At 41.3% G+C, this 24581-nt stretch overlaps 1 protein-coding gene across 10 annotated transcripts in view; it reads left to right on the forward strand.

Moving 5' to 3' along the window:
- Positions 1-24581, forward strand: part of PCLO (piccolo presynaptic cytomatrix protein) — a 524563-nt gene that overhangs the window by 14679 nt on the left and 485303 nt on the right. For all 10 annotated transcript variants that reach the window (XM_051842636.3, XM_089329389.1, XM_051842635.3 and 7 more), the window contains exon 3: positions 23012-24421. In XM_051842636.3, coding sequence (XP_051698596.2) covers positions 23012-24421 — 1410 coding nt within the window. The remainder of the gene's footprint in view (positions 1-23011; positions 24422-24581) is intronic.

Genomic DNA, 24581 nt, shown 5'->3' on the forward strand with positions numbered 1-24581 from the left:
CGAAGCCAGGAGCCAGGTGCTTCCTCCTGGTCTCCCATGTGGGTGCAGGGCCCAAGGACCTGGGCCATCCTCCACTGCCTTCCCGGGCCACAGCAGAGAGCTGGACTGGAAGAGGAGCAACTGGGACTAGAACCCAGGGTGCTGGCACTGCAGGCGGAGGATTAACTTAGTGAGCCGTGGCGCCAGCCCTTTCTGGTATTTTTGGTTTCCAGCAAATCAAAATTATTACTGTATTGTTTGTGACAATCCCAACTTCTAAATGACTACCAGGTCTTTGGAGGAAGGGATAGAGAGGTAGGGATGCTTAGCCACAGGTTTGAGGGATGTGTTTACTTCCTTAATTGTGAATTTGCTGACCTTCCCTTCACTTCTGTGTGTGTGAACAGTCACCTTTAGACAACCGTAACAACTGTGTGGAGAGGATGGCCTTTAAATTAACTGTTACTTTTGGAGCCTGTGTAGATGTGAGCAGTTGCACACACTGACAGTAAGCCTAGACTTTTGATGCTTGATAATGGTTTATAGCTGTATCTCTTTTTGCTGGTCAGATAATATATTAGTCTTTACCATGCAGATTTTTTTCTTTGCATCATGCTTTTTGATGCAAACAGTGATCATGTTGCTTTCCAATTAGTGACCAGAGTTTTTGTTGATTTACTTTCTCTCTTTTGGTATGTAGCCTCAGGCAAGATAGATGTTAGGATAGAAATTTTAAGGCCTGTCTCTAGTGTGTGATAATTCTCCTGACTCCTGGGGAATTTTGCAATATATGTGAAGCAACTGATTACTTTTCACAATGTTGGCAATGAACCAAATGTTGGTGATGAAAATGAATTTATGTGGGGATTTAGGTAATTTTTTATCTGTCATGATGGCCTATATATGAATCATTCTTCTGGCTAACACCAGATATTTTATTAATAAAAACATAGCCACCTTTCAGAAGCTAAAAGCAAGCAAAAAAACCAACAAAAATTGAAGCCCTAGTGTCTTCTTTAGCTTGTAGTTCCTCCATAAACATTAACTCATTGAGTTAGGGAGTGACTCATAAAAGACTTCAGATTGCCCCTATAGTTAACATCGTAATACCAGCCTCTTTTCTGAGGCCCTGATCAAACAGTAATACCAGTCTACCTTTAGACCCTAGATAGAAGCAAACCTACCTTTGCCATCTCGAAGGAAATGTGCTGTCCCTATCACTGACCAGTGGAGAGCAACATACATATATTGGGGCCCAACCAGAGGCCCACATGTGGGCTGATCACATCCTGCTCATCTCCAACTCTGAGCTCTGAGTCACTGCCTTTAATCCCTCAGGGAGTCTAGTTACTGAGCAGTAGCTGCCTGAGTTCTTGCTCTGTGCTTTGCAATAAACACCGACTCAAAAAAGATCCATACTAGACTTCTATATAAACCTCCACTTATTAAAAAAAAGCAAAAATTGACTGAACATTTTCAGACGGATAAAAAGGCTTAATTTACCACTTTTTAAAAAAGATTTATTTATTTATTTGAAAGGCAGAGTTACAGAGAGGCAGGGTTGGGGGGGCGGCAGAGAGAGAGAAACTTCCATCTGCTGGCTCACTCCCCAGATGGCTGCAATGGCTGGAGCTGGATAGATCTGAAGTGAGGTGCCTGGAGCTTCTTCCGGGTCTCCCACAAGGGTGCAGGGGCCAAGGACTGGGGATATTTGTGGCTGCTTTGCCAGGCCCATTAGCAGGGAGCTAGATTGGAAGTGTAGCAGCCAGGTCTAGAATCATCATTGCCCATATAGGATGCCGGCACTGCAGGCAGTGGCTTCACCCACTACATCTCACAGCACCGGCCCCTGACCACCTCTTTTAAGTGCATAGTATGCCTACTTCTCTTTTAATAAGAGGAAACAGGGCATGGGGAACATTTGTTCAGAAGGGCTGTTAGGAAAAGAGTCAAGCCATGGCAAATGTTAGGAGGCTAGAGCCTGTGGAAAAGGAAAGCCAGTAATGTTGTGGAGTGGATGAATTCAGGAATTTGAGGATGAGCCATAGATAAAGATTGGCAGAGGAATAAGATTTATTAGCATGGGATGCCCATTGTGCACAGCAGGTTAAGCTGCCTCTTTGAGGACCCACATCCTGTATCAGAGTGCTGGTTGGAGTTCTGGCTACTCCACTTTTTTATTTATTTATTTTTTATTCGACAGGCAGAATTAGACAGTGAGAGAGAGAGACAGAGAGAAAGGTCTTCCTTCCGTTGGTTCACCCCTAAAATGGCCTCTACGGCTGGAGCTATGCTGATCCGAAGCCAGGAGCCCGAATCTTCCATCTGCTGGCTCACTCCCCAGTTGGCTGTAATGGCCAGAGCTGCATCGATCTGAAGAAGCCAGGAGCCAGGAGCTTCTTCCGGGTCTCCCACGCGGGTGCAGGGGCCCAAGCACGTGGGCCATCTTCTACTGCTTTCCCAGGCCATAGCAGAGAGCTGAACTGGAAGAGGAGCAGCCAGGACTAGAACCAGTGCCCATGTGGGATACGGGCGCTTCAGGCAGGGCATTAACCCACTGCGCCACAGCACCGGCCCCGATGGAATTCTGGGTTTCTGTCCTGGCTATTGTGGGTCTTTGGGGGAGTGAACCAGTGGATTGGAGATCTTTCTGTTTATGACTCTCTACTTTTCAAATAAATTAAATAAGTAAATACATCTTAAAAAGTTTTATTACCAGGGCTGGTGCTGTGGCAGAGCCGGTAAAGCTATCGTCTGCAGTGCTGGCATCCCATGTGGGCGCCAGTTCGAATCCCGGCTGCTCCACTCCCGATCCAGCTCTCTGCTATGGCCTGGTAAAGTAGTAGAAGATGGCCCAAGTCCTTGGGCTCCTGCACCCGCCTGGGGGACCTGGCAGAATCTCCTGGCTCCTGGCTTCAGATTGGCGCAGCTCGGGCCATTGCGGGCAGTTGGGGAGTGAACCATCGATGGAAGACTCTCTCTCTCTCTCTCTTTTTAAAAAGATTTATTAGCAAGTAAAGATACAAACTCAAGACTGAGAGCTGGCCTTTAAAGTAAGGTACAGTATATGACATTTGGAGTCATCCTTTTGTGTGATTTGGAGGCATAGGGTGCTTTGGGCAGAATTTTCTGGGAAATGACAGAGATTTCCAGGTATTGGGTGCTACCCATTTTCTGGTCTTTTTAGGAAGTCTTAGAAGTGTTGTAGCATTGGGTGTGTGATGGGAATGGGAGTGTCAGTTGTGATGATTTTGTTATAATGATATTGTAATAGGCTATAGGTCACTGCAAGGATGTAGTCAGCTGCCATGTTGGATATTTTAATGGGCACCAGTTCTGGGCAGCAGCATAGGCATGGGAGAAATTTGAGAGGCATGCTGGAGAGAGAGGGTATGGTCTCTAATCCCTGTTTCCTTACCTGTAACAATAAGACATTCCTGATGTTAGAATGGCTGACACAACTTTTAAAAAGGAGGATGTTATTTCCTTGATTGTTTACTGGGTGTTTTTTTTAACCACAAAATTGTTTTGGCACTATAATTTTGTTGTTAAAATTTATTTCAAAGGCAGAGACAGAGTTCCCATCTGCAAATTCACTACCCAAATGCCCCCAGTGGCTAGGGCTGGGTCCAGGCCAAAGCCAGGAGCTAGGAACTCAATATAATCTCCAGTGTGGATGGCAGGAACCCAGTACTTGAGCCATCTTTGCTACTTCCCATGGTCTGTGTTGTTAGATATTTGGAATTCGGAGCTGGAGCTGGAACTTGAACCCAGATACTCTGGTATGGGACCTGGGCTTCTTAACTGCTAAGCTAAATGCACATTCTTGTCACCTCTGATTCTAAGGAAGGACTACCACAACATTTCTTCTAAAAAGGACTGAGCACACATATTCATTTCCTCTATCTATGGGTCTCAGTTTCTGGAAGGCTGAAAGTAGTATTTCCAGAAAACGTGAAAGAGCACCAGTTACGTCAGTTGGCATCCAGAAGGATTCTTAGAAGGTATAAAGAAAGTGGGAAGAATTAACAAAGAGCTAAGAAAACCATTGTACAAGTGGCTTCTTGAGGGAAACTCAGAGAAGCTCTGAACTTGAAATCAACAAATATACAAAGCATTAGTGAGTTGTAGTAGTAATCAATGAATAGGTTAAAGAGTTGCAGTAAGAACAAAAAGGATGACTGAAGTCTTCTAGTCTCCTTTGGGACGATGGGATTTAGAGAGAGGCTTTTCTTTCCCCTCTCTAAATGAATTTTCTCTCAGTAAAGGGGTGATTTGCCTGAGGAAGGTTATTCATAAGAAACCTGGGGGGCCGGTGCTGTGGCTCACTTGGTTAATCTTCCACATGCAGCGCTGGCATCCCATATGGGCACCGGTTCTAGTCCTGGCTGCTCCTCTTCCAGTCCAGCTCTCTGCTGTGGCCTGGGTGGGCAGTAGAGGATGGCCCAAATGCTTGGGCCCCTGCACTCGCATGGGAGACCAGGAGGAAGCACCTGGCTTCTGGCTTTGGATCTGTGCGGTTCCAGCTGGAGCAGCCATTTTGGGGGTGAACCAACAGAAGGAAGACCTTTCTCTCTGTCTCTCTCTCTCTCATTGTCTATAACTCTACCTGTAAAAAAAAAAAAAAAAAAAAAAAAAAACCTGGGGCCTTCAAAGGAAGTAGAGGTAATACCACTCACCCAGGGAAAGGTGCAAAGGAGGGAACCAAAACCAAATAGAACACTATTCAACCGTAAGTCCAATTCACTAAATCTGTAACCATCAGGGTAAAACTGTCCCTGTTGGACACTGACCTCTGCTGTCTTCTTGCCTGTCATGTAGAAGATAGGTCTAAAGGGGAAACAGCCACCTACAGGTATAGAAAAGGCCCTGTCAATTACCTACCCAAAATAATGGAGACATCCAGATTATGTGAGTATTTTTTTTTTTTTTTGACAGGCAGAGTGGACAGTGAGAGAGAGAGACAGAGAGAAAGGTCTTCCTTTGCCGTTGGTTCACCCTCCAATGGCCGCCGCGGCCAGCGCGCTGCGGCCGGCGCACCGCACTGATCCGATGGCAGGAGCCAGGAGCCAGGTGCTTTTCCTGGTCTCCCATGGGGTGCAGGGCCCAAGCACCTGGGCCATCCTCCACTGCACTCCCGGGCCACAGCAGAGGGCTGGCCTGGAAGAGGGGCAACCGGGACAGAATCCGGCGCCCTGACCGGGACTAGAACCCGGTGTGTCGGCGCCGCTAGGTGGAGGATTAGCCTAGTGAGCCGCGGCGCCGGCCCATGTGAGTATTTTGAAGAATATAACTGGACATTTTAGCCGTAATAGCACAAACAACAAACCAAAACACCTGACTTCATAATAGAGAGTTCAGGAGCAAAAAACTTAGAAAAATTCTTAAAGTTTCTGAGATTTAAGAGGGCATTTTATTGAGAACTACCCTACTTGAACTACCCTACAGTGGGCTAGTTGAGGGCAAAAATGGGCCCAGTTGATAGCCTGGAAAATAAGGATCCAGACTTTTCTCATCATACAACTGAAAGATGAAAGGAAAAATATAAATCATTCCATTGCTTACTTGGCATCTATTATGTCTCACACCAGTTGTAGATTCTGGGATATAGGAGCAGAGCATTTATCCTGATAAAGGTCACAGGTCAAACATGGCAGAACAGATGGTAATAATGGTCATGGGGAAAAATGAACTAAGGAGGATTTTAGTGGGCTGAGAAGAGAGGTCTGAGAAGGTGTGATAGAGTCCCTGCCTCCCTCCCAGTTATGGGGTTGGGGTCTGAGAGTTGCTTTATAACTTGGGATTCCAGAATTTTTAATGGTGACTAAAGGTCTTACTGTTGAGTGTATTCCTAGCTGAGGCTGAGGGTCAGGGATTAGGGTGGGAAGGAATGAATGAGTAGAAATGCACCCAGGGCTGCGTATAATCCTGAGGTTCCTACTTTGCTGCAGTCTGCGGAAATGTGGAGTTGGGGGAGTGATCATTCTATGAAATCCATAGCATAGGGAGTTATTCATATTCTTAAAAATAGGTATTGAGAAGGTTGACTTTTAGAAAAAGCTCTATAACAAGATGAGAATACTTAATACTTTATAGATAACGATAAAATGAAAGCATTATTTGGTGTTACAATAGTAACTGCAGGGGCCGGCACTGTGGCAGTGCTGGCGTCCTATATGGGCGCCAGTTCAAGTCCCGGCTGCTCCACTTCCAATATAGCTTTCTGCTATGGCCTGGGAAAGCAGTAGAAGATGGCCTAGGTCCTTGGGCCCCTGCACCCATGTGGGAGACCCAGAAGAGCTTCCTGACTACTGGCTTCAGATCGACTCAGCTCCAACCATTGTGGCCAATTGGGGAGTGAATCGGTGGATGGAAGACCTCTCTCTGTCTCTGCCTCTCCTCTCTTTGTGTAACTCTGACTTTCAAATAAATAAATAAATCTTTAAAAAAATAGTAATTGCAGAAAAACTAACAGCAGAGTTAATACTGATTGATTTTAGAGAGTAAGCCTCAATGGTACAGGGTGGCTGTTATACTATATTTTCATATTTTAGAAATCTTATAAATTCGTGCTATAACTATAATCATCACTGGAATAATTTAAAACTTCTAATTTTAAAATGGTTTGTTTAACAAGTATATGTTGTATAGGGATGTATAAAGGATTTCAATTCTTAATTTTTACCTCTTCAGTGCTGACATTTTATTTTATGAAAAGTTAAGAATTTTACATTGTAAATAACAAGGAAAATTTGCAATGCCTTATGCCAGTGATGCCAGCTTTGGTCAGTTTCTTTATTCATTATTTGCTTATCACAGTTATGTGTGCTTTGACTGGCACTATATTTATATGAAGTCAATAAAGAGAAATAAGTTACCTAAGTTTGAAGTGTGTAAGATTTTTGGAAGACAAAGGATCTTGGTTTTTTTGCAGTGCTGTGATGATCCTTATGGTCATTCATACTAGTAAAACTAGTAAAACAAATATATCCTGATTATAACAAAATTAATTGTGTTTTAAAAATAGTTTTTAATTAAAGGAATGACACTTGGTCTTCTTTAATTTTTTTTAAATTTTTTAACTTTTATTTAATAAATATAAAATTTCCAAAGTACAGTTTATGGATTACAGTGGCTTTTCCCCCCCATAACTTCCCTCCTACCCGCAACCTTCCCATCTCCTGCTCCCTCTCCCATTCCATTCACATCAAGATTCATTTTCAACTATCTTTATATACAGAAGATCAGTTTATACGTGTTAAGTAAAGATTTCAACAGTTTGCACCCACACAGAAACACAAAGTATAAAGTACTGTTTGAGTACTAGTTATAGCATTAATTCACATTGTACAACACATTAAGAACAGGGATCCTATATGAGGAGTAAGTGCACAGTGACTCCTGTTGTTGACTTAACAAATTGACACTCTTGTTTATGGTGTCAGTAATCACCCTAGGCTCTAGTCATGAGTTGCCAAGGCTATGGAAGCCTTTTGAGTTCGCCAACTCCGATCTTATTTAGACAGAGTCATAGTCAAAGTGGAAGTTCTCTCCTCCCTTCAGAGAAAGGTACCTCCTTCTTTGATGACCTGTTCTTTCCACTTGGATCTCACTTGCAGACATCTTTCATTTAGGGTTTGTTTTTGCCAGACTGCCTTGGCTTTCCATACCTAAAATACTCTCATGGGCTCTTCAGCCATATCCAAATGCCTTAAGGGCTGATTCATTTAAAAATCTGTATAACTTATGTGTACCAATGCCATATTTGATGAAGTCTGATGTGCAATGTTTATCTTAGGGTTTGGATGTTTCCTGGCCGTAAGTTTAATCTTTAGAACTAAAGCTTCTTTTTCATTTTCATCTTTTAAATTATTAGATATGTCAGGTGTTTTTCTGCAGGGGTGGGGAGGTTTTATGATATCTAGTAACCTATTGTTATGTTAAATATGAAGATGCATGTAGCAGGGTAAGACTAGATATTGTGCTTTGAAAGCAGATTCCACAATTAGCAGCATCATTTATTGGAGTAAGTGTAATGCAGTGATGGATTAACCTGTTCATTGTTCAAATCCCTTGAGAAAATACACATATTTGAACTCTTTTCCCTATTCCATATCTTAATTACTTTGGATAAAAAGGAGAATTTACAAATATTTCAGAGATACTACATTGAAGACAGAGATGTACATGGTCTGTTATAAGTTTATGGTGATTTCTCTTAAAGTAATAATAATATCAAATGCATTAATAAGGCATCAAGTCATCTGTGCTAGCCCTATCTCTGCCCCCACACATGCATATTGGTGCTAATATTACTATGAATTCTCTTCAAAGTGCTACCAATTACCTTCATTAAGGTAGCAAAGTCTTTTCTTGCATTTTTCTTACCATGGTAAGAAAAGAGGTTGTTCTTTTGTCATGAAGCGAGATGGTTTGAAACTGTGTACTAGGTACTTTATATGCATTTTGTACTTAACACTCTTTTAAATGTGCTTGTCCCATTTTAAACATGAATAGACTTAGAAAAATAAGATTCATATTTAAAGCATTTTGAAACCTGCAGTATTTCCTTATAAATTAATCATAAGTTGACCTTTTGGAAAAAGTGAAAATAATATGAAATTTTAGACTTGGATAATATGAATATGGTAGCATAACTTTGTTTTATGATTTGGTGGGTCATGTTATTTTTCCAAGTGTTATATATATTCTATTGTTTGTTAGGTGAGAATATGCATTAATTAAAAATCATATTTGGCAGTGTAATGTAAGTGCTTTGAAATTGAAATTATATATATTCGTTGTTACTATTAATGTTTATAAAATTCTAGTAGGCAAATGGAGAAGTACCATCATTATTGGCTCCATTTGTAGGTGAGAACACTGAGGTTATGAATTTTGTGAATTTTTAAATGTTCATAGAATTGCTTAGAATTGGATTCCATACAAAGAGCTCTGTGTGCTAAATCCAAATTTAGCACCTTTTTAGAACAGAAGACCACGTTATCTCTAACTGGATACTTTGACTCACTATACTATTTCCTAAGTTTCTAGGTTACTGAAAGTATATATGTGTGTATATGTAAATTTTGCATAACCTTAACGTTAAAAAGAAATTAACCTTTTTTGGCAGGCTTATTTCTGAACTATTTAGTGTGAAAAAAGAATTCAGGAACACTAGTTTTACACCTTCCTATTCACTGTCACCACCCAATCTTAGCGTTCCTCATTCCTTTTATTTTCTAAGAAAGCTGTGAGCTCCTACTCTGAGCAGGCCACTCTGCTAGCATTTGAGATTGCTTATTGTTAGAGATCGATTTCAGAGGCCAGAAGAAGAGAAAATAACTTAGTAATTTAAGACAGAATGTATTTGTAAACAAATATAATAAAAAACATATATTTGAGACCTGGTCTCGCCTGAATGTAAAACAGTAAGCAACCTTTTTGGAAATGTTTTATCCTTAGTCATTTTCTTTATAAATTGTAAAACAGTCCATAGCAATATGACATCTATCATTTATTCAGTAAATTCAGAATTTTAGGTTGAATACAAGTCTCTCTCTTTTTTTTATTTGACAGATAGAGTTAGACAGTGAGAGAGAGAGAGAAAGGTCTTCCTTCTGTTGGTTCACCCCCAAAATTGCCGCTATGGAAGCCAGGAGCCAGGTGCTTCCTCCTGGTCTCCCATGTGGGTGCAGGGGCCCAAGCACTTGGGCCATCCTCCACTGCCTTCCCGGGCCACAGCAGAGAGCTGGACTGGAAGAGGAGCAACCGGGACTAGAACCTGGCGCCCATATGGGCTGCCGGCACTACAGGCGGAGGATTAACCAAGTGAGCCACGGCGCCGGCCCCAAATACAAGTCTCTTAATAACAGATTTCAATTTATGAAAAACAACAGAGGTCAAATAGCAGGTTTGATTATATGCACATATGATTAGAAATCCTCTAACTGTATTTGTTGAGAAATGTTTTAGTGTATAGGTCTATATGGTGATGAAACTGTGGAAAAGAATGGAAAAATTAAAGCTGATTAAAAATACTTCTAAATAAATAATTTTAAATATTTAATATATGATTAAATATACTTTTTAAAAAGATTTATTTATTTGAAAGTCAAGTTACACAGAGAGAGGAGAGGCAGAGAGAGAGAGAGGGAGAGGTCTTCCATCCGATGGTTCACTCCCCAGTTGGCTGCAATGGCCAGAGCTGCGTTGATCCGAAGCCAGGAGCCAGTAGCTTCTTCCAGGTTTCCCACACGGGTGCAGGGGCCCAAAGACTTGGGCCATCTTCCACTGCTTTCACAGACCATAGCATAGAGCTGGATCGGAAGTGGAGCAGCTGGGTCTCAATCCAGTGCCCATATGGGATGCCCGTGCTTCAGGCTAGGGCGTTAATCTGCTGCGCCACAATGCTGGACCCTAATTATACTTTTAAACTCATATTTTCCTTAAATACGTTCTTAAAAAGTACATAAATGTACATAACCATGTACAATTTGAATACTTTTACAAGTTTTAAGGGGCTTCCATTCACATAGTTAAAAAGGCTAAAAATCTCTTATAGATCTTTTAAGGTTTTACACAAGCTTGAACATATTTTAAGTATTTTGAATATTTTAGTAGTAAGTATATTTTTTTGCTTTACAAGTCAACACACAAATAATTGGTTTAATTCCAATGAGCATCTGAGTGGATGTAAGGTTATGTTGCTTTGGGCATATATAATGAGTTCATATTTGTCTCTTTATAATTTTATGAGACCTTTGATTCTTTTTGCTAATGTGATTTATTTTTTCATTTTTAAATGAAGTAGTAAGAGAACAATGAAATAAGCTATTCAGGTAAATCAAAAATACTGATTGCAATCTTTGAATCATAGGCTACAAAATGGTGTGAGCCTGAAGTGTATCTTAATCAGTTGAGATATAAAAGTATAAATTGGACAAAAGGGAGACAGTTTATAGGTATTAAGTTCAGTATATTGATTTGACATCCTCCTCTTTGTGTACCTGTAATAGAGCATGGATATACTTATGTGTGTGTACTATAATTTGTTAATTGTACCTGGATAAAAAGTGTCAATTTTCTTGTTTTGTGCTATGGTCACGAGTACTAAAATATGCTGCCATCATGTGATTGTATCTGTAAAGATTTGTAGATTTATATTGCTAGAATTTTGTGAGTTTTATGGTATGAAACAAAGGTATATATTTAGTTTATGTAATCCAAGGACTTTTGTGGTTCCTGAATTATGCAGCAGAACTGGTAATTCATATGGTTTCAGAGAAGTATCTGTCTAACTTCTGGATGGACTGTCTTAAATAAAATTGTTTCTCCAAAGTGCTGAGCATGCTATCACACTTCTGAGAAATTCTGGGGTCTGTTTTCAGCTAAAATAAATCATGTGTCAATATGCCACCTAAGGTTGTTGACTATATTTAGCCTTCTGAAGACAGACTACCTCTGTGGGGAGGCCATGAGGTTTGGAAAATCTCTAAGAAACTGACAGCATAATCTGTTACCAGAACTTAGCAACTTCCACTTTATAATTATGATTTCTTAGACCTTTTGCTGGGCTATATTATATTTTTAGATGATATACAAAGTACTATAAGACTTTTAGTAAGTATTGTAAGATGATCTGATGAAAAATAGGAAAAAAATTTTGCATAGTTCTTCACTAAATGATACCTATAATTTATATAGAATCCTATCCAGAAGTAAGAGGAAGCATGAGAAATGATCACTCCTTTTTTTGAAGTCTGTAAAAGAGATGTGGAAATAATTGGAAAATACATTAAACCAACATATGTTTGAATCTAACTACTCTGGTTTAGACCATGGTAGTAAAAGTTGAGAGGCAGCAGATATTAATGATGGAATATTAAGTGGTAAAGGAAGACATTCAATATGGATTGTAAAGGATGGATGGCATTTAGCTAAGTGGGAGAAGAGCCCACAGTGGACTCAAATCATGACTCAGGTAAGACATGGTGAGAATATTGTCTTGATGGAGTGAGTGGTCCATTTAGACGTTATGGTTTGCAGAGATTTTAGTTGTGATGAGTCATGAAGTAAAGAGAGGATGATAGCATGATTGAAGAGCATTTATTCAACAGTTAATGTGAACAGCAAGAACACCAGCAAACAGATTCTTAAGATTATGTTTGTTCTTTTGATGTTCCATTGCTATACGTACTACTGATGTGTAAATGAGCAGACCTTCCATTAGAAGTCTTACATAGATGTGTTATTTCAGTTCTCTAGTTTGGCCCCCAAACAGGAAATTGGGAGATTTTAGTTGTGATGCCTTCCAGATGGTATTTTGTTTGTTTCCTTTTTGTTTTTGTTGTGTGTGTGTGTGTGTGTGTGTGTGTGAGTGTTTGGAGAGATTTTCATTCTGTTTTGAAGTTAAATAGATTAATAGTTCCGAGCAGGAATAGGTTTTAATTCTGGTCTCTCCAAATTCATCAGTTCACTGTATGTATTGAGGTGATTATCTTGTGTTATTGAAAAACATGAATTATTAAAAATCAGATCTTCTGTATATAAAGATAATTAAAAATGAATCTTAAAGAATGGGATAGGAGAGGGAGTGGGAGATGGGATGGTTTGCGGGTGGGAGGGTGGTTATGGGGGGAAAAAAACCACTATAATCCAAAAGTTGTACTTTCAAAATTTATATTTATTAAATAAAAGTTTTGAAATAAAAAATAAAGACCAGAATATTTTTTGATAATTGTTTTGATACTTATTTTTGAAAAGTAGCCCTGTTAATCAAAACTGTATGTGAAGTTCACAATTAAACCTTCTAGTAGTAGCTCTTGAAATGTCTAAATAAGATATTTGATTTCCCAAAAACGGCTTTAGCCACTGAAGTTGTGTTACTGTGTTTAACAGCTCTAATCCTAACAAAGGCTGTTAGAGCTGAAAGGGCAACCTATTAAACAGGGAAGTATATTAGAGTAATTATATGCAGGTCTACATTAGAATACTCAGACTAAGCAGAAATCCTGTCTAGTCTATCTTTTTTGTTTTGTTTCATTTTTTTCTTTTTAAAATTTTTTTTTAACTTTTATTTGATGAATATAAATTTCCAAAGTACGATTTATGGATTACAATGGCTTCCCCCACATACCGTCCCTCCCACCCACAACCCTATGAAGAAGAAAAAAAAAAAAAACAAAAAAAACCACACACACACACACACACACACACACGAAACTTCCTTGACAGTCAAGACAAGGGCACCTCAAGTCATCCTTTCTTGAAGTGTCAATTTCACTTCTACAAATTTTGTTTTAGGTGCTTTATTAGTTCTCACAGATCAGGGAGAACATATGGTATTTGTCTCTTTGGGACTGACTTATTTCACTAGGTTTCCAGATTCCTCTATTTTGTTGCAAATGACTGGATTTCATTTTTTTAACCACTGTGTAATATTCCAGTGTGTACATATCCCATAATTTCTTTATCCAGTCTTAGGTTGGTGGGCATTTAGGTTGATTTTATGTCTTAGCTATTGTGAACTGAGTTGCAATAAACATGGATATGTAGATAGTTTTTTTGGTTTACTGATTTCATTTCCCTTGGGTAAATTCTTAGGAGTGGGATGGCTAGGTTATATGGTAGGTCTATATTCAGATTTTTGAGGTATCTCCATACTGTCTTCTCTAGTGGTTTTACCAGTTTAGGTTCCTACCAACAGTGGATTAGGATACCTTTTCCCCCACATCCTCGCCAGCATTTGTATTTTGTTGATTTCTGTATGAAAGGCATTCTAACTATGGTGAGTTGAAACCTCATTGTAGTTTTGCTTTGCGTTTCCCTGAGTTTCCCTGCCAGCTAATGATACTGAGCATTTTTTCATGTGTCTGTTGGCCATTTGGATTTCTTTTTTTGAAAAATGTCTGTTTAAGTCCTTGACCCATCTCTTAACTGGGTTGTTTGGTTTGTTGTTGTGGAGTTTCTTGATCTCTTTATAGATTCTGGTTATTAATCCTTTATCAGTTGCATTGTTTGCAAATAATTTCTCCCATTCTTTCAATTGCCTCTTTACTTTCCTGAGTGTTTCTTTTGCAGTGCATAAACTTTTCAATTTGATGTGATCCCATTTGTTAATTTTGGCTTTGATTGCCTCTGCCTCTGGGGTCTTTTCCAAGAACTCTTTGCCCGTGCCAATGTCTTGCAAGGTTTCCCCAATGTTCTCTAATAATTTGATGGTGTCAGGTCATAGATTTAGATCTTTAATCCATGTTGAGTGGATTTTTGTGTAAGGTGTAAGGTAGGGATCTTGCTTCCTATTTCGGCATGTGGAAATTCAATTTTCCCTGCACCATTTTTTTGAAGAGACTGTCCTTATTCCAGGGATTGGTTTTAGCTCCTTGGTCAAATATAAATAAGTTTGTTGTAGATGCTTGGATTGATTTCTGGTGTTTCTATTATGTTCCATGGTCTATCCATCTGTTTTTGTACCAGTACCAGGTTGTTTTGCTTATAACTGCCTTGTAGTATGTCTTGAAATCTGGTATTGTGATGCCTCTGGCTTTGTTTTTGTTGTATAAGATTGCTTTAGCTATTCGAGGTCTCCTGTGTTTCCATATGAATTTTAGAATCATTTTTCCTGTATCTGAGAAGAATGTCCTTGGTGTTTTGATTGGGATTGCATATAATCTGTAAGTTGCTTTCCTGAAGAATGGGTTTATTCTTCATTGGTGTGCCATATTTAGTAAGCAGACTAAATGAATGAATGGTCTTAGGCTATTTTCCGTGGTGCCAGTTGAATTGGAGCAGCTCATTGAATGATTATGTGTCCAGGCCTTTAATTCCATTGATGTACTTTCTACAAGTAAGTCTGTTGGTGAGGTAAGTGAAAGATGACTATTTTTATTTATTTGTCATATAAAATCTAGAATTTAGGAGTAGGTCAACTTTACCATACATAATAAAGCTAGATTTTTTTTCCTTTTAATGCTTACATATTAAAGGTAAGAATCCTTCCAGGACACATTGGTATAGTTGTAGGATGTCCTGTATATTCTATTCCATTTCTCCCACCATTGGTCAAATGGATCTGAATGATTAAAATATAATGTAAGAGAGATGGTGCTACTTGTGATAGATGACTTGTAAGGTTCCTCATGGAATCTTCATGAAAGTGGATTTGCATGACTCATCTTGGCCTGTTTGACATCTATTGCATGAGGAGTTGCTAAGGCCTAAAATATTTTAATATAGTTATCCTTCGCTATAGCAGAATCATGGAAAAACTTGGGACCAGCTGTGCCATAGACATGGGTACCATGGGTGATTGGCAGCAAGTCTCTGAGGCAGTGATGTTTAGTACATTCAGGAACATCTCTATTCAGAATTCTAGCTACAGTTTTGATTTTGGAAGTGGAACAAGACAATAATTGTCTCCATATAAGGAAGATATCTATGTTTGCAGATGTTGTAATTATGGGAGACTTTACAGTTTGAATCAAAAAATGGGGGTGGATTGTCAGTGGGCAGAGATATAGGATAGGATTCTGGGAAGCATGACATATAAACAGACAATGAAGACAAAAGCTTGCTTGCTGTGCAGACTAGGTAAACAGGGTGGCCTGCAGAGTAAACACAGAGATACTGTAGCTTATAGAGCACAGTTAAACATTGTCAATTAATTTGTTTAACTCAGTTTGGCTCAAATAATATTTGTCAACATCTGTGATGTGTATTGTCGCTCCCCGTCTTCGTGGAGGAACGACACAGGACCCTGCGCTGTTCTTTTGTCTGCTCGGCCCTCCCCGGGTTTGCTGCTGGTTCTTCCCGGGTTGGCTACTGTCCCTTCCACCTCTGTGGAAGGGCGGTTCCCCCTGCCACATTCCCCACTTCCGCAGGGGAGCGGCACACCGCCGGCCGGCTCTCTCGGAGGCTGCACAGGTGTTCCCCTTAGATGTTCCTCTTAGATGTTCCCCTTAGATGTTCCTCTTAGATGTTCCCCTTAGATGTTCCTGGTGCATGCCGTCTCTCTCCTCCTTTATAGTCCTCCTCTGCCAATCCCAACTCGGCTGCCCACACGCCGAGTACGCTGCTCTCCTCCAATCAGGAGCAAGTCCTACAGTTTATTGGCTGAACTGGAGGCAGCTGTGTAGAAGCTGTTTTCTCCTCTTCCAGCGCCATATTGTGGGAGAGCAGATGCATAGAATAAGTCTTAATTCCAGTAACTTAGTCTAGTCCGGGTTGCTCCCCACAGATCCCCCTTTCTTTTTATTTTTTGGCGTTGATACGCGCCTGTCTTCGGTGTCCCGCGGCACACACTCTGCTCTACTTGCTAGAGTTGCCACAGGTTCTTACAAGTCCTATCAATCAGGCAAACCGAATCCGGGTCCTCTCTTCGCCATGTTGTGAGGAGGTTTTTAGGCGCTGATGCGTGCCTGTGTTCGGTGCCCTGCAGCGCATGCTCTGCTCTGCCTGCAGGTGCTTACAAGCCCTATCAGGCAAACCGAATCCAAGCCTTCTCAGCGCCATATTGTGGGGAGGCTTATTGGTGTTGATTCGTGCCTATCTTCGGTGACCTGCAGCTCATACTCTGGTCGAGCTGCCCACAGGTGCTCATCGCCTCACTAATCAGGCAGACCGAATCCAAGCTCTCTCATTGCCATGTTGTGGGGTGACTTATTGGTGTTGATAACGTGCCTGTCTTCGGTGACCTGCGGCGCATAAGCTGCTAGCCGCCCGCAGGTGCTCATCGCCTCACTAATCAGGCAGACCGAATCCAAGCCTTCTCATTGCGGTATTGTGGGGAGACTATTGATGTTAATAACGTGCCTGTCTTCGGTGACCTGCGGCGCATAAGCTGCTAGCCGCCCGCAGGTGCTCACCACTTCCCTAATCAGGCAGACCGAATCCAAGCTCTCTCATTGCCATGTTGATGGGAGGCCTTATTTTTCTGTTTCTCTATCTCCGGGCGTTCCTATTTCTCCTATTTTGCTTCTATCTACCAGCATTCCTATTTCTCTCATTTTACTTCTAAACTTCTGTTTCTCTTATCCCTGCGGCTTCCCGGCGCCCGCCCCGAGGCAGCTTCACGGCTCTGCGCGGCTTCCTGGCGCCTCGCCCCGCCGGCAGGCTCCCGGCTCTGCACGGCTCACTTCGCGCGCACGCTCCGCGGTCTCCACGCACTTCGCACCCGCACCACGGCCTCGCGCCAGCCCCGCGTTCCTTATCTATTCACGCCCCGTGCTCTCTCTGCACGCGGCGGCTTCCGCGAGTCACACAGCGTAGCTTACGTCTCCGCCACTAGTATTCAATCCAAGTTCCCCGGACTAACCTGGCGAATTCCAACCTGGCGGCCCACGTCTCTGGTTCCAGATCTTTGCCTCTTGCTCCCCGGGGTGACTTGAATTCCAAGCTGGCTTACATCTCCGCCTCGGCCTGCACTCGCGGCTTCATCCTCCCTAACATTTTTCTCTACCTGGTATGTTTCTTCCAACAATATTCCTCCCTCATTTCTCCTGGCCTCTCCCCACAGTCCGTATCCAAGTCTAAGTTTCTTATAGGTTTCACTTTCACTTTCAACCTGCAGTCCGTATCTGAGTCTAAGTTTCTTCTTGCTTTCACTTTAAATCCTAACTTCTTTCCCACAGTCCGTATCCGAGTCTATGCCTAGGCTTTCAATAGCTTCTTCTGGCACCTTTTTCGTCTGGCTTTTCCCTAGGCTGTTTGCTAGTCTCTCTCTCTGGCATTTTCCACTTCTTCCCGTTTCTTCCCTCTTAGGTTTCCTATCCGAGTCACGGCACCATTATGTCGCTCCCCGTCTTCGTGGAGGAACGACACAGGACCCTGCGCTGTTCTTTTGTCTGCTCGGCCCTCCCCGGGTTTGCTGCTGGTTCTTCCCGGGTTGGCTACTGTCCCTTCCACCTCCGTGGAAGGGCGGTTCCCCCTGCCACATTCCCCACTTCCGCAGGGGAGCGGCACACCGCCGGCCGGCTCTCTCGGGGGCTGCACAGGTGTTCCCCTTAGATGTTCCTCTTAGATGTTCCCCTTAGATGTTCCTGGTGCATGCCATCTCTCTCCTCCTTTATAGTCCTCCTCTGCCAATCCCAACTCGGCTGCCCACACGCCGAGTACGCTGCTCTCCTCCAATCAGGAGCAAGTCCTACAGTTTATTGGCTGAACTGGAGGCAGCTGTGTAGAAGCTGTTTTCTCCTCTTCCAGCACCATATTGTGGGAGAGCAGATGCATAGAATAAGTCTTAATTCCAGTAACTTAGTCTAGTCCGGGTTGCTCCCCACATGTATAAGGTCAATTAGAGCTTGAAGGTCAATAGGAAGACTACTCTGACGAGGTCTTTAAAACTTGTTGCTTTAGGGAGGTATAGACCTGGAAATAAAATTATATAAGTGTTAGCATAAGAACACCAAAAAAATCATGTATTTCTTGTAAAAATTTCTATTTTGTAGGGATTAGAGAGGTTTTAGGGGAAGGAGTTGGATTCAACACCAATATAGTTTTAAACAGGTTACTTTTTTTTTAACTTTTATTTAGTAAATATAAATTTCCAAACTACAGTTTATGGATTACAATGGCTTCCCCCCCCATAACTTCCCTCCCACTTGCACCCCTCCCATCTCCCGCTCCCTCTCCCATTCCATTCACATCAAGATTCATTTTCAATTATCGTTATATACAGAAGATCGATTCAGTATATATTAAGTAAAGATTTCATCAGTTTGCACCCACACAGAAACACAAAGTGTAAAATACTGTTTCAGTACTAGTTATAGCATTACTTCACATTGGACAACACATTAAGGACAGATCCCACATGAGAAGTAAGTACACAGTGACTGCTGTTGTTGACTTAACAATTTGACACTCTTGTTTATGGCATCAGTAATCTCCCTAGACTCTGGTCATGAGTTGCCAAGGCTATGGAAGCCTTTTGATTATGCTGACTTCGATCTTATTCGGACAGGGTCATAGTCAAAGTGGAAGTTCTCTCCTCCCTTCAGAGAAAGGTATTTAAGCAGGTTACTTTTAGTGGAAGTGTAACATGTTTGAAAAATGATGACAGCCAAATGGAGGAGAGTGGCTTTGGAAATGTGAGAATGAAAGGGGAATTATCTTTCACAAGCAATGCAGACAAGCTTGCGGAATAATTGAGAATGCAGTAAAGATATTACAATACAATTTCTGGTTGATAACTGAGAGGGCAGTGGCACTGCTGCAGTTTGTTGCTGTCCCTAAGTGCATGGTGAAAGACCTGGAGATAGCAATGAGGAAGGTGATTTGTGATGTTGATGTTGCGGCTGGTTTCAGTGGCTAGAAAGGCAGTGTTTTTGTTGTTGTCAAGTGAAACGGGATTGGAAATACTTCTGTTTTTAGTACAAGACTGTTAAGTGCTGAGATAAAAATCATTTCTGTCTTCAACAGATTTGGTCAGTAGAATTAAATAAAGTGGAGGCTCTTTCAAAAACATCCTAAGAGGATACAAAACCTCTTCATATTCTTATAGCTGTAGACACTGATTTCAATCTGTATTCTAGCAGTGAGGGGAGACATTGAGGCATCAAATATCTTATGTATTGTTTATCAAAATTAGAAAATGTGGCCATTAGGCAGGTGCTGCGGCTTACTAGGCTAATCTGCCTGCGGCGCCAGCACACTGGGTTCTAGTCCTGGTCGGGATGCCGGATTCTGTCCTGGTTGCTCCTCTTCCAGTCCAGCTCTCTGCTGTGGCCCAGGAGTGCAGTAGAGGATGGCCCAAGTGCTTGGGCCCTGCAGCTGCATGGGAGACCAGGGGAAGCACCTGGTTCCTGGCTTCGGATCAGCGTGGTGCACCAGCCGCAGCACGCTGGCCGCAGCGGACATTGCGGGGGGTGAACCAGTGGAAAAAGGAAGACCTTTCTCTGTCTCTCTCACTGTCCACTCTGCCTGTCCAAAAAAAAAAAAAAAAATGTGGCCATTAAAGGGACAAAGAACAGTGGCATGTATTCAAGAAAAGAGTGCCTTAAGAGAGAAGCAGTGCTCTCTCTGTGAAGGGGCGGAGACTCCTGCTTTCTGCCTTCCGTTTCCCAACTCTCTCTGCTTAGATGAAGATATAGTTACATATATTTATAAACTACAGCAGATCATTTGATTTAGAAATAAGGATAGGATAAAATATGTTGATGTATAGCCTGTATGCTGTATCATGATAGTGTTCTGTTTTGCAAATGTCCATACATGGAGTTAGCGCCTATTGGCTGACTATCCATGAAGCTCCAGTATTCACATTGCAAAGAAACTTGCAATTTTACTAATAAAACCACATGCACCCCCCCCCCCCCCATAAATTTTCAGGGGCAAAATAAAAGAGAAACTAGAAGAAAAGAAGGATTCATCACAGTATCATCAGATACTATATAGATTTGTGAGTGGTTAGATGTGTATTTCCTTTTCATCATGAGGAGGATAAAATGGAGTAAAAGTTTTCTGTGTTAACACTGCTTTTTGCCATGGTATTTTCCAAAGTAACAATTGTTTGATTGTTTGAGTACTTTAAATATTGCTATGTTTAAAGAGTTATTTATTGTGTAAAATGCTTCAAACATATAGAAAAGCAAAAATAAGAATATAGTGCATATACAGGTGTTCAATACTCATATTTAACACAAATGTGATGAACACCAAGTACCTACCACCCATATTTAATAAATACCATAATTTTATTTTTTGATTTTTTTAAAAAAAGGTAGAGTTACAGAGAGAAGGAGAGACAAAGAGAGATAGAGATCTTCCATCCACTGGTTCTCTTCCCAAATGACCACAAAAGCCCGGCTGAAGCCGGGAGCTTCTTCTGGGTCTTCCATGTGGGTGCAGAGGCCTAGAGACTTGGGCCTTCTTTTGCTGCTTTCCTGGGCCAATTAGCAGAGGCTGGATTGGAAGTGGAGCATCTGGAACTGGAACTAGTGCCCATATGGGATGCTGGGGTTGCGACTATCTACTGTACCACAGTGTCAGCCCTTGATTTTGTCTTTAAATCAAAAACTTAACATTTTGGTTTGAGTTGAACACACATCTCCTTTAACCTTCTCCAAATGTAAATTTGCTTTCTATGAGACTGCAAATTAATCCTTGTTGTACTGGTTCATGAGTTTAAATAATTTTAGAGAAGATTTTAAAACTTTAGGAATGATTAATTTATTTTCAAAGTCAGTTGTTTGAAAATAGGAATATGTTATTTGCAAAACTAGTATTTGACAGTTTTGTACTGTGGGAAATTTTCCTTGTGCTTAGCCTTCATGTATTTAGTTTTTTTTTTTTTTTTTTTTTTTTTACCATGAAACATTCTGTAAAAAGAACTTTAGTACCAACCATTACTGTTTTTTCCTTTGAGTGGATTTGTTAGAATTTGTCATTATAAATTATTTCAGTGATATTTAAAGCATTTTTTAAAGAAGCAAACATTTTTAGAATTAAACACATACATTTTAAACATAGGAACTTTTGAAAATATTCTAAAATATACTATCAACTTCAGCATTCATCTCCTTTTCACATGGATGCAATGTGAAAACAGCCATTGCAATTATGTGTGTATGTATATACAGAAGGTACATCCCACAGATATACACCTCTCTCATACACACACACACACAGAGAAGGCTTTAAAAAATTGGTATAAATGTGCATTATCCACTTTTCCACATTTCTTTTTTAATTTTGAGAGGCAAAGAAATAGATGGATGGAGGGATGGATAGAGCGATCAAGATATAGATTTCCTATCTTCTAGTTTACTTGCCAAATACTTGCAATAGCGGGAGTTGGGCTGAGGCCAAATCTGGGAGCTGAGAACTCAATGCAGCTCTCCTATTTGGGTGGCAGGAGCCCAATAACATGTACCATCACCACTGCTTCCCAGGATCTGCCTTAGCAAGAAGTTGGAGTCAGGAGATGGAAGCAGGTATCAAATCCAGGGACTCCAAAGTTGAGATGCAGGTAACTTAAAAACTAAGCCCAGTGTTTGCCCCTTTCACAGGTTTTTGAAGCCCTCTCCATAATATATGTTTACCCAAATACCTGTATTACTTATGTATATCACTCTTTCATGGAGATTCATAAAATTTAAAATGAAACCATATTTTTCCTTTAAATCATGCTATTTGTTATGGTTTTCAAATTTTCAAATTTATTTTTAGCTTATTTGAATGACAAAGAGACAGAGTTTTCAAACCGTGGTTCACTCGTCAAGGTCCCTTAACGGTTATGGCTGAATCAGGCTGAAGCCAGGAGCCTGGAACTCAGTCTGCCCTCATGTGAGCAGCAGGTACCCAAACACTTGAGCCATCACTGCTGCCTTAAAGTGTGTGTATAAACAGGAAGCTGAATCAGACTCCAACCGAGGCACTCAGATATGGGAAGCAGGCATCCCAAGCAGCATTTTAACACTGTACTGAATGCTCGCCCCTATTTATGATTGTTTGTGGCTGATATAATTATTTTTATTTACTTTCTTTACATAGAATGTTCTTTTTCTACTCCAACATGTCTAACTATGTTTGTTTCCACACATTTGAGTATGTCACCTTGGAGGGGGAAGTAATGCTTTGTTAATTTAAGAAATTAGCAATATGTTTGTAATTTAACAGGCCTACTTTGGGCTGTATGACTAAAAACTGTTTATTAGTCATCAATAGAGTAGATATAATTGATTAGTGGAATATAATAAATTAAAAGTCATGTTTTATTGCCTATGTTTTTCTGTTTCTGAGAGTAATTAGAATTTGAGTAAACCAAAGGCAAACAATAACAAAATTAACATGAAATTACATATTGATTCTTACCTTTTATTTTCCTTAAAATGTAGGATTTTGTGTTCTCTGAGACTCATTGGTTATATTTTAATATGATGACACATTTTATATTTTAATGTAAATCACAATAATTTGGTCTATATTTTATGCTTTGCATGAGGAGAGAAATCATTTCAGAGGGTATCTTTCATGTTTTGAAAATGGCTTTTACTCTATCATCTCAGTGACTGTTGTTTTCTATTATTTCTAGATACAAGAGTGGCTCTGTTTAAACTGTCAGATGCAGAGAGCTCTGGGAGGTGATCTGGCTCCCCTTCCATCTTCACCGCAGCCCAAACCACAGACTGCCCCTGTTTCTTCTCCAGCAGCACCGAGAAAGACATCCCCACCATCACAGCAGAGTTCCCCAAAGAAGGCTACTGCACCCAAAGAGGATATCCCAAAGGCTCCCGAATCTAAAAAGCCGCCACCACTAGTGAAACAGCCAACCCTTCATGGCTCTCCCCCAGCCATGACCAAGCAGCTCCCTGTGGCAGAGTCCTCGTCCAAGCTGGCCACTCCCAAAGAACCTTCTGTCCCATTGGAACAGGCCAAGGCCCCTGCTGATGCTGATAAATCAAAGCATCCCCAGACAGTGCAGCCACCCACAGGTGTTGATGCTTTGTCATCAGCAACAACAGCACCTGATACCCTGAGCTCCAAAGTGCAATCAGAGAGTCCAGTGAAAACAGCCCCTCCTCCAAAAACAGACTCTGCCAAACCTTCTCAAAGCTTTCCACCAACAGGGGAAAAAGTCACTCCATTCGATTCTCAGGTCATCCCTCGACCTGCATCAGATTCAAAACTTACTTCACATCCGGGGCCTGGTTCAGAGAGCAAAGGTCAAAAACAAGTTGATCCAGTTCAAAAGAAGGAAGAACCTAAGAAGGCACCAACCAAAATGAGTCCTAAACCAGATGCCAAGCCAATGCCAAAAGGGTCACCTGCAGCTGCTGGCTCACGACCTACCACTGGCCAAACTGCCCCTGCATCTCAGCAGCCCCCAAAGCCTCAGGAGCAGGCAAGGCGTTTCAGTCTGACCCTGGGAAGTATTACTGATGCTCCTAAGTCACAGCCCACAACCCCTCAAGAAACCGTGACTGGGAAACTCTTTGGGTTTGGAGCATCAATCTTCAGCCAGGCATCAAATTTAATTTCCACAGCTGGCCAGCCTGCACCTCACTCACAAGGTGGGCCAGGGGCCCCAACTAGACAAGCCCCTTCCCCTTCACAGCCACCTGCTTCTCAGGGGCCACCCAAATCCACAGGTCAGGCACCGCCATCACCTGCAAAGGTTACACCTGGGAAAAAGGAATCAAAAGCTCCAGTAGCAGAAAAATCAGCATCTAAAACAGAGCAGTCTCCAGCAGTTAAAAGAACAGAAGCAGAAAAGCAGCCCCCAGCAACTAAGGATAGCAAACCTTCAGCAGCAGCTGGGCCTCCAAAAACTGTCCTTCCTCCTGAACCCAAGAAAGTCCCCAAGCCAGAATCAGCCTGTCCTCTCTGCAAAACTGAACTCAACGTGGGATCACAGGACCCTCCCAACTTCAACACTTGCACTGAGTGCAAGAAACAAGTATGCAATCTCTGCGGGTTCAACCCCACACCACACTTGACTGAGGTAAGCAGTTCATGTTACGTGGGAATGTGGGTATGCGTCTACTCTGAAATCTTTTGATGAGCAAATTTCTGAGCAAAATGTACGTATCCAGTGAAGAAAACAAATGAATGTTGATATCTTTGAAGAAGTTTCAATGGCTTATTGTGTGCCTGCCTTCTTG

The sequence above is a fragment of the Oryctolagus cuniculus genome, chromosome 3 (genome assembly GCF_051225735.1).
Source record: "Oryctolagus cuniculus isolate XC-2025 breed Fujian yellow rabbit chromosome 3, ASM5122573v1, whole genome shotgun sequence".
NCBI classification, from domain to species: Eukaryota; Metazoa; Chordata; class Mammalia; order Lagomorpha; family Leporidae; genus Oryctolagus; species Oryctolagus cuniculus.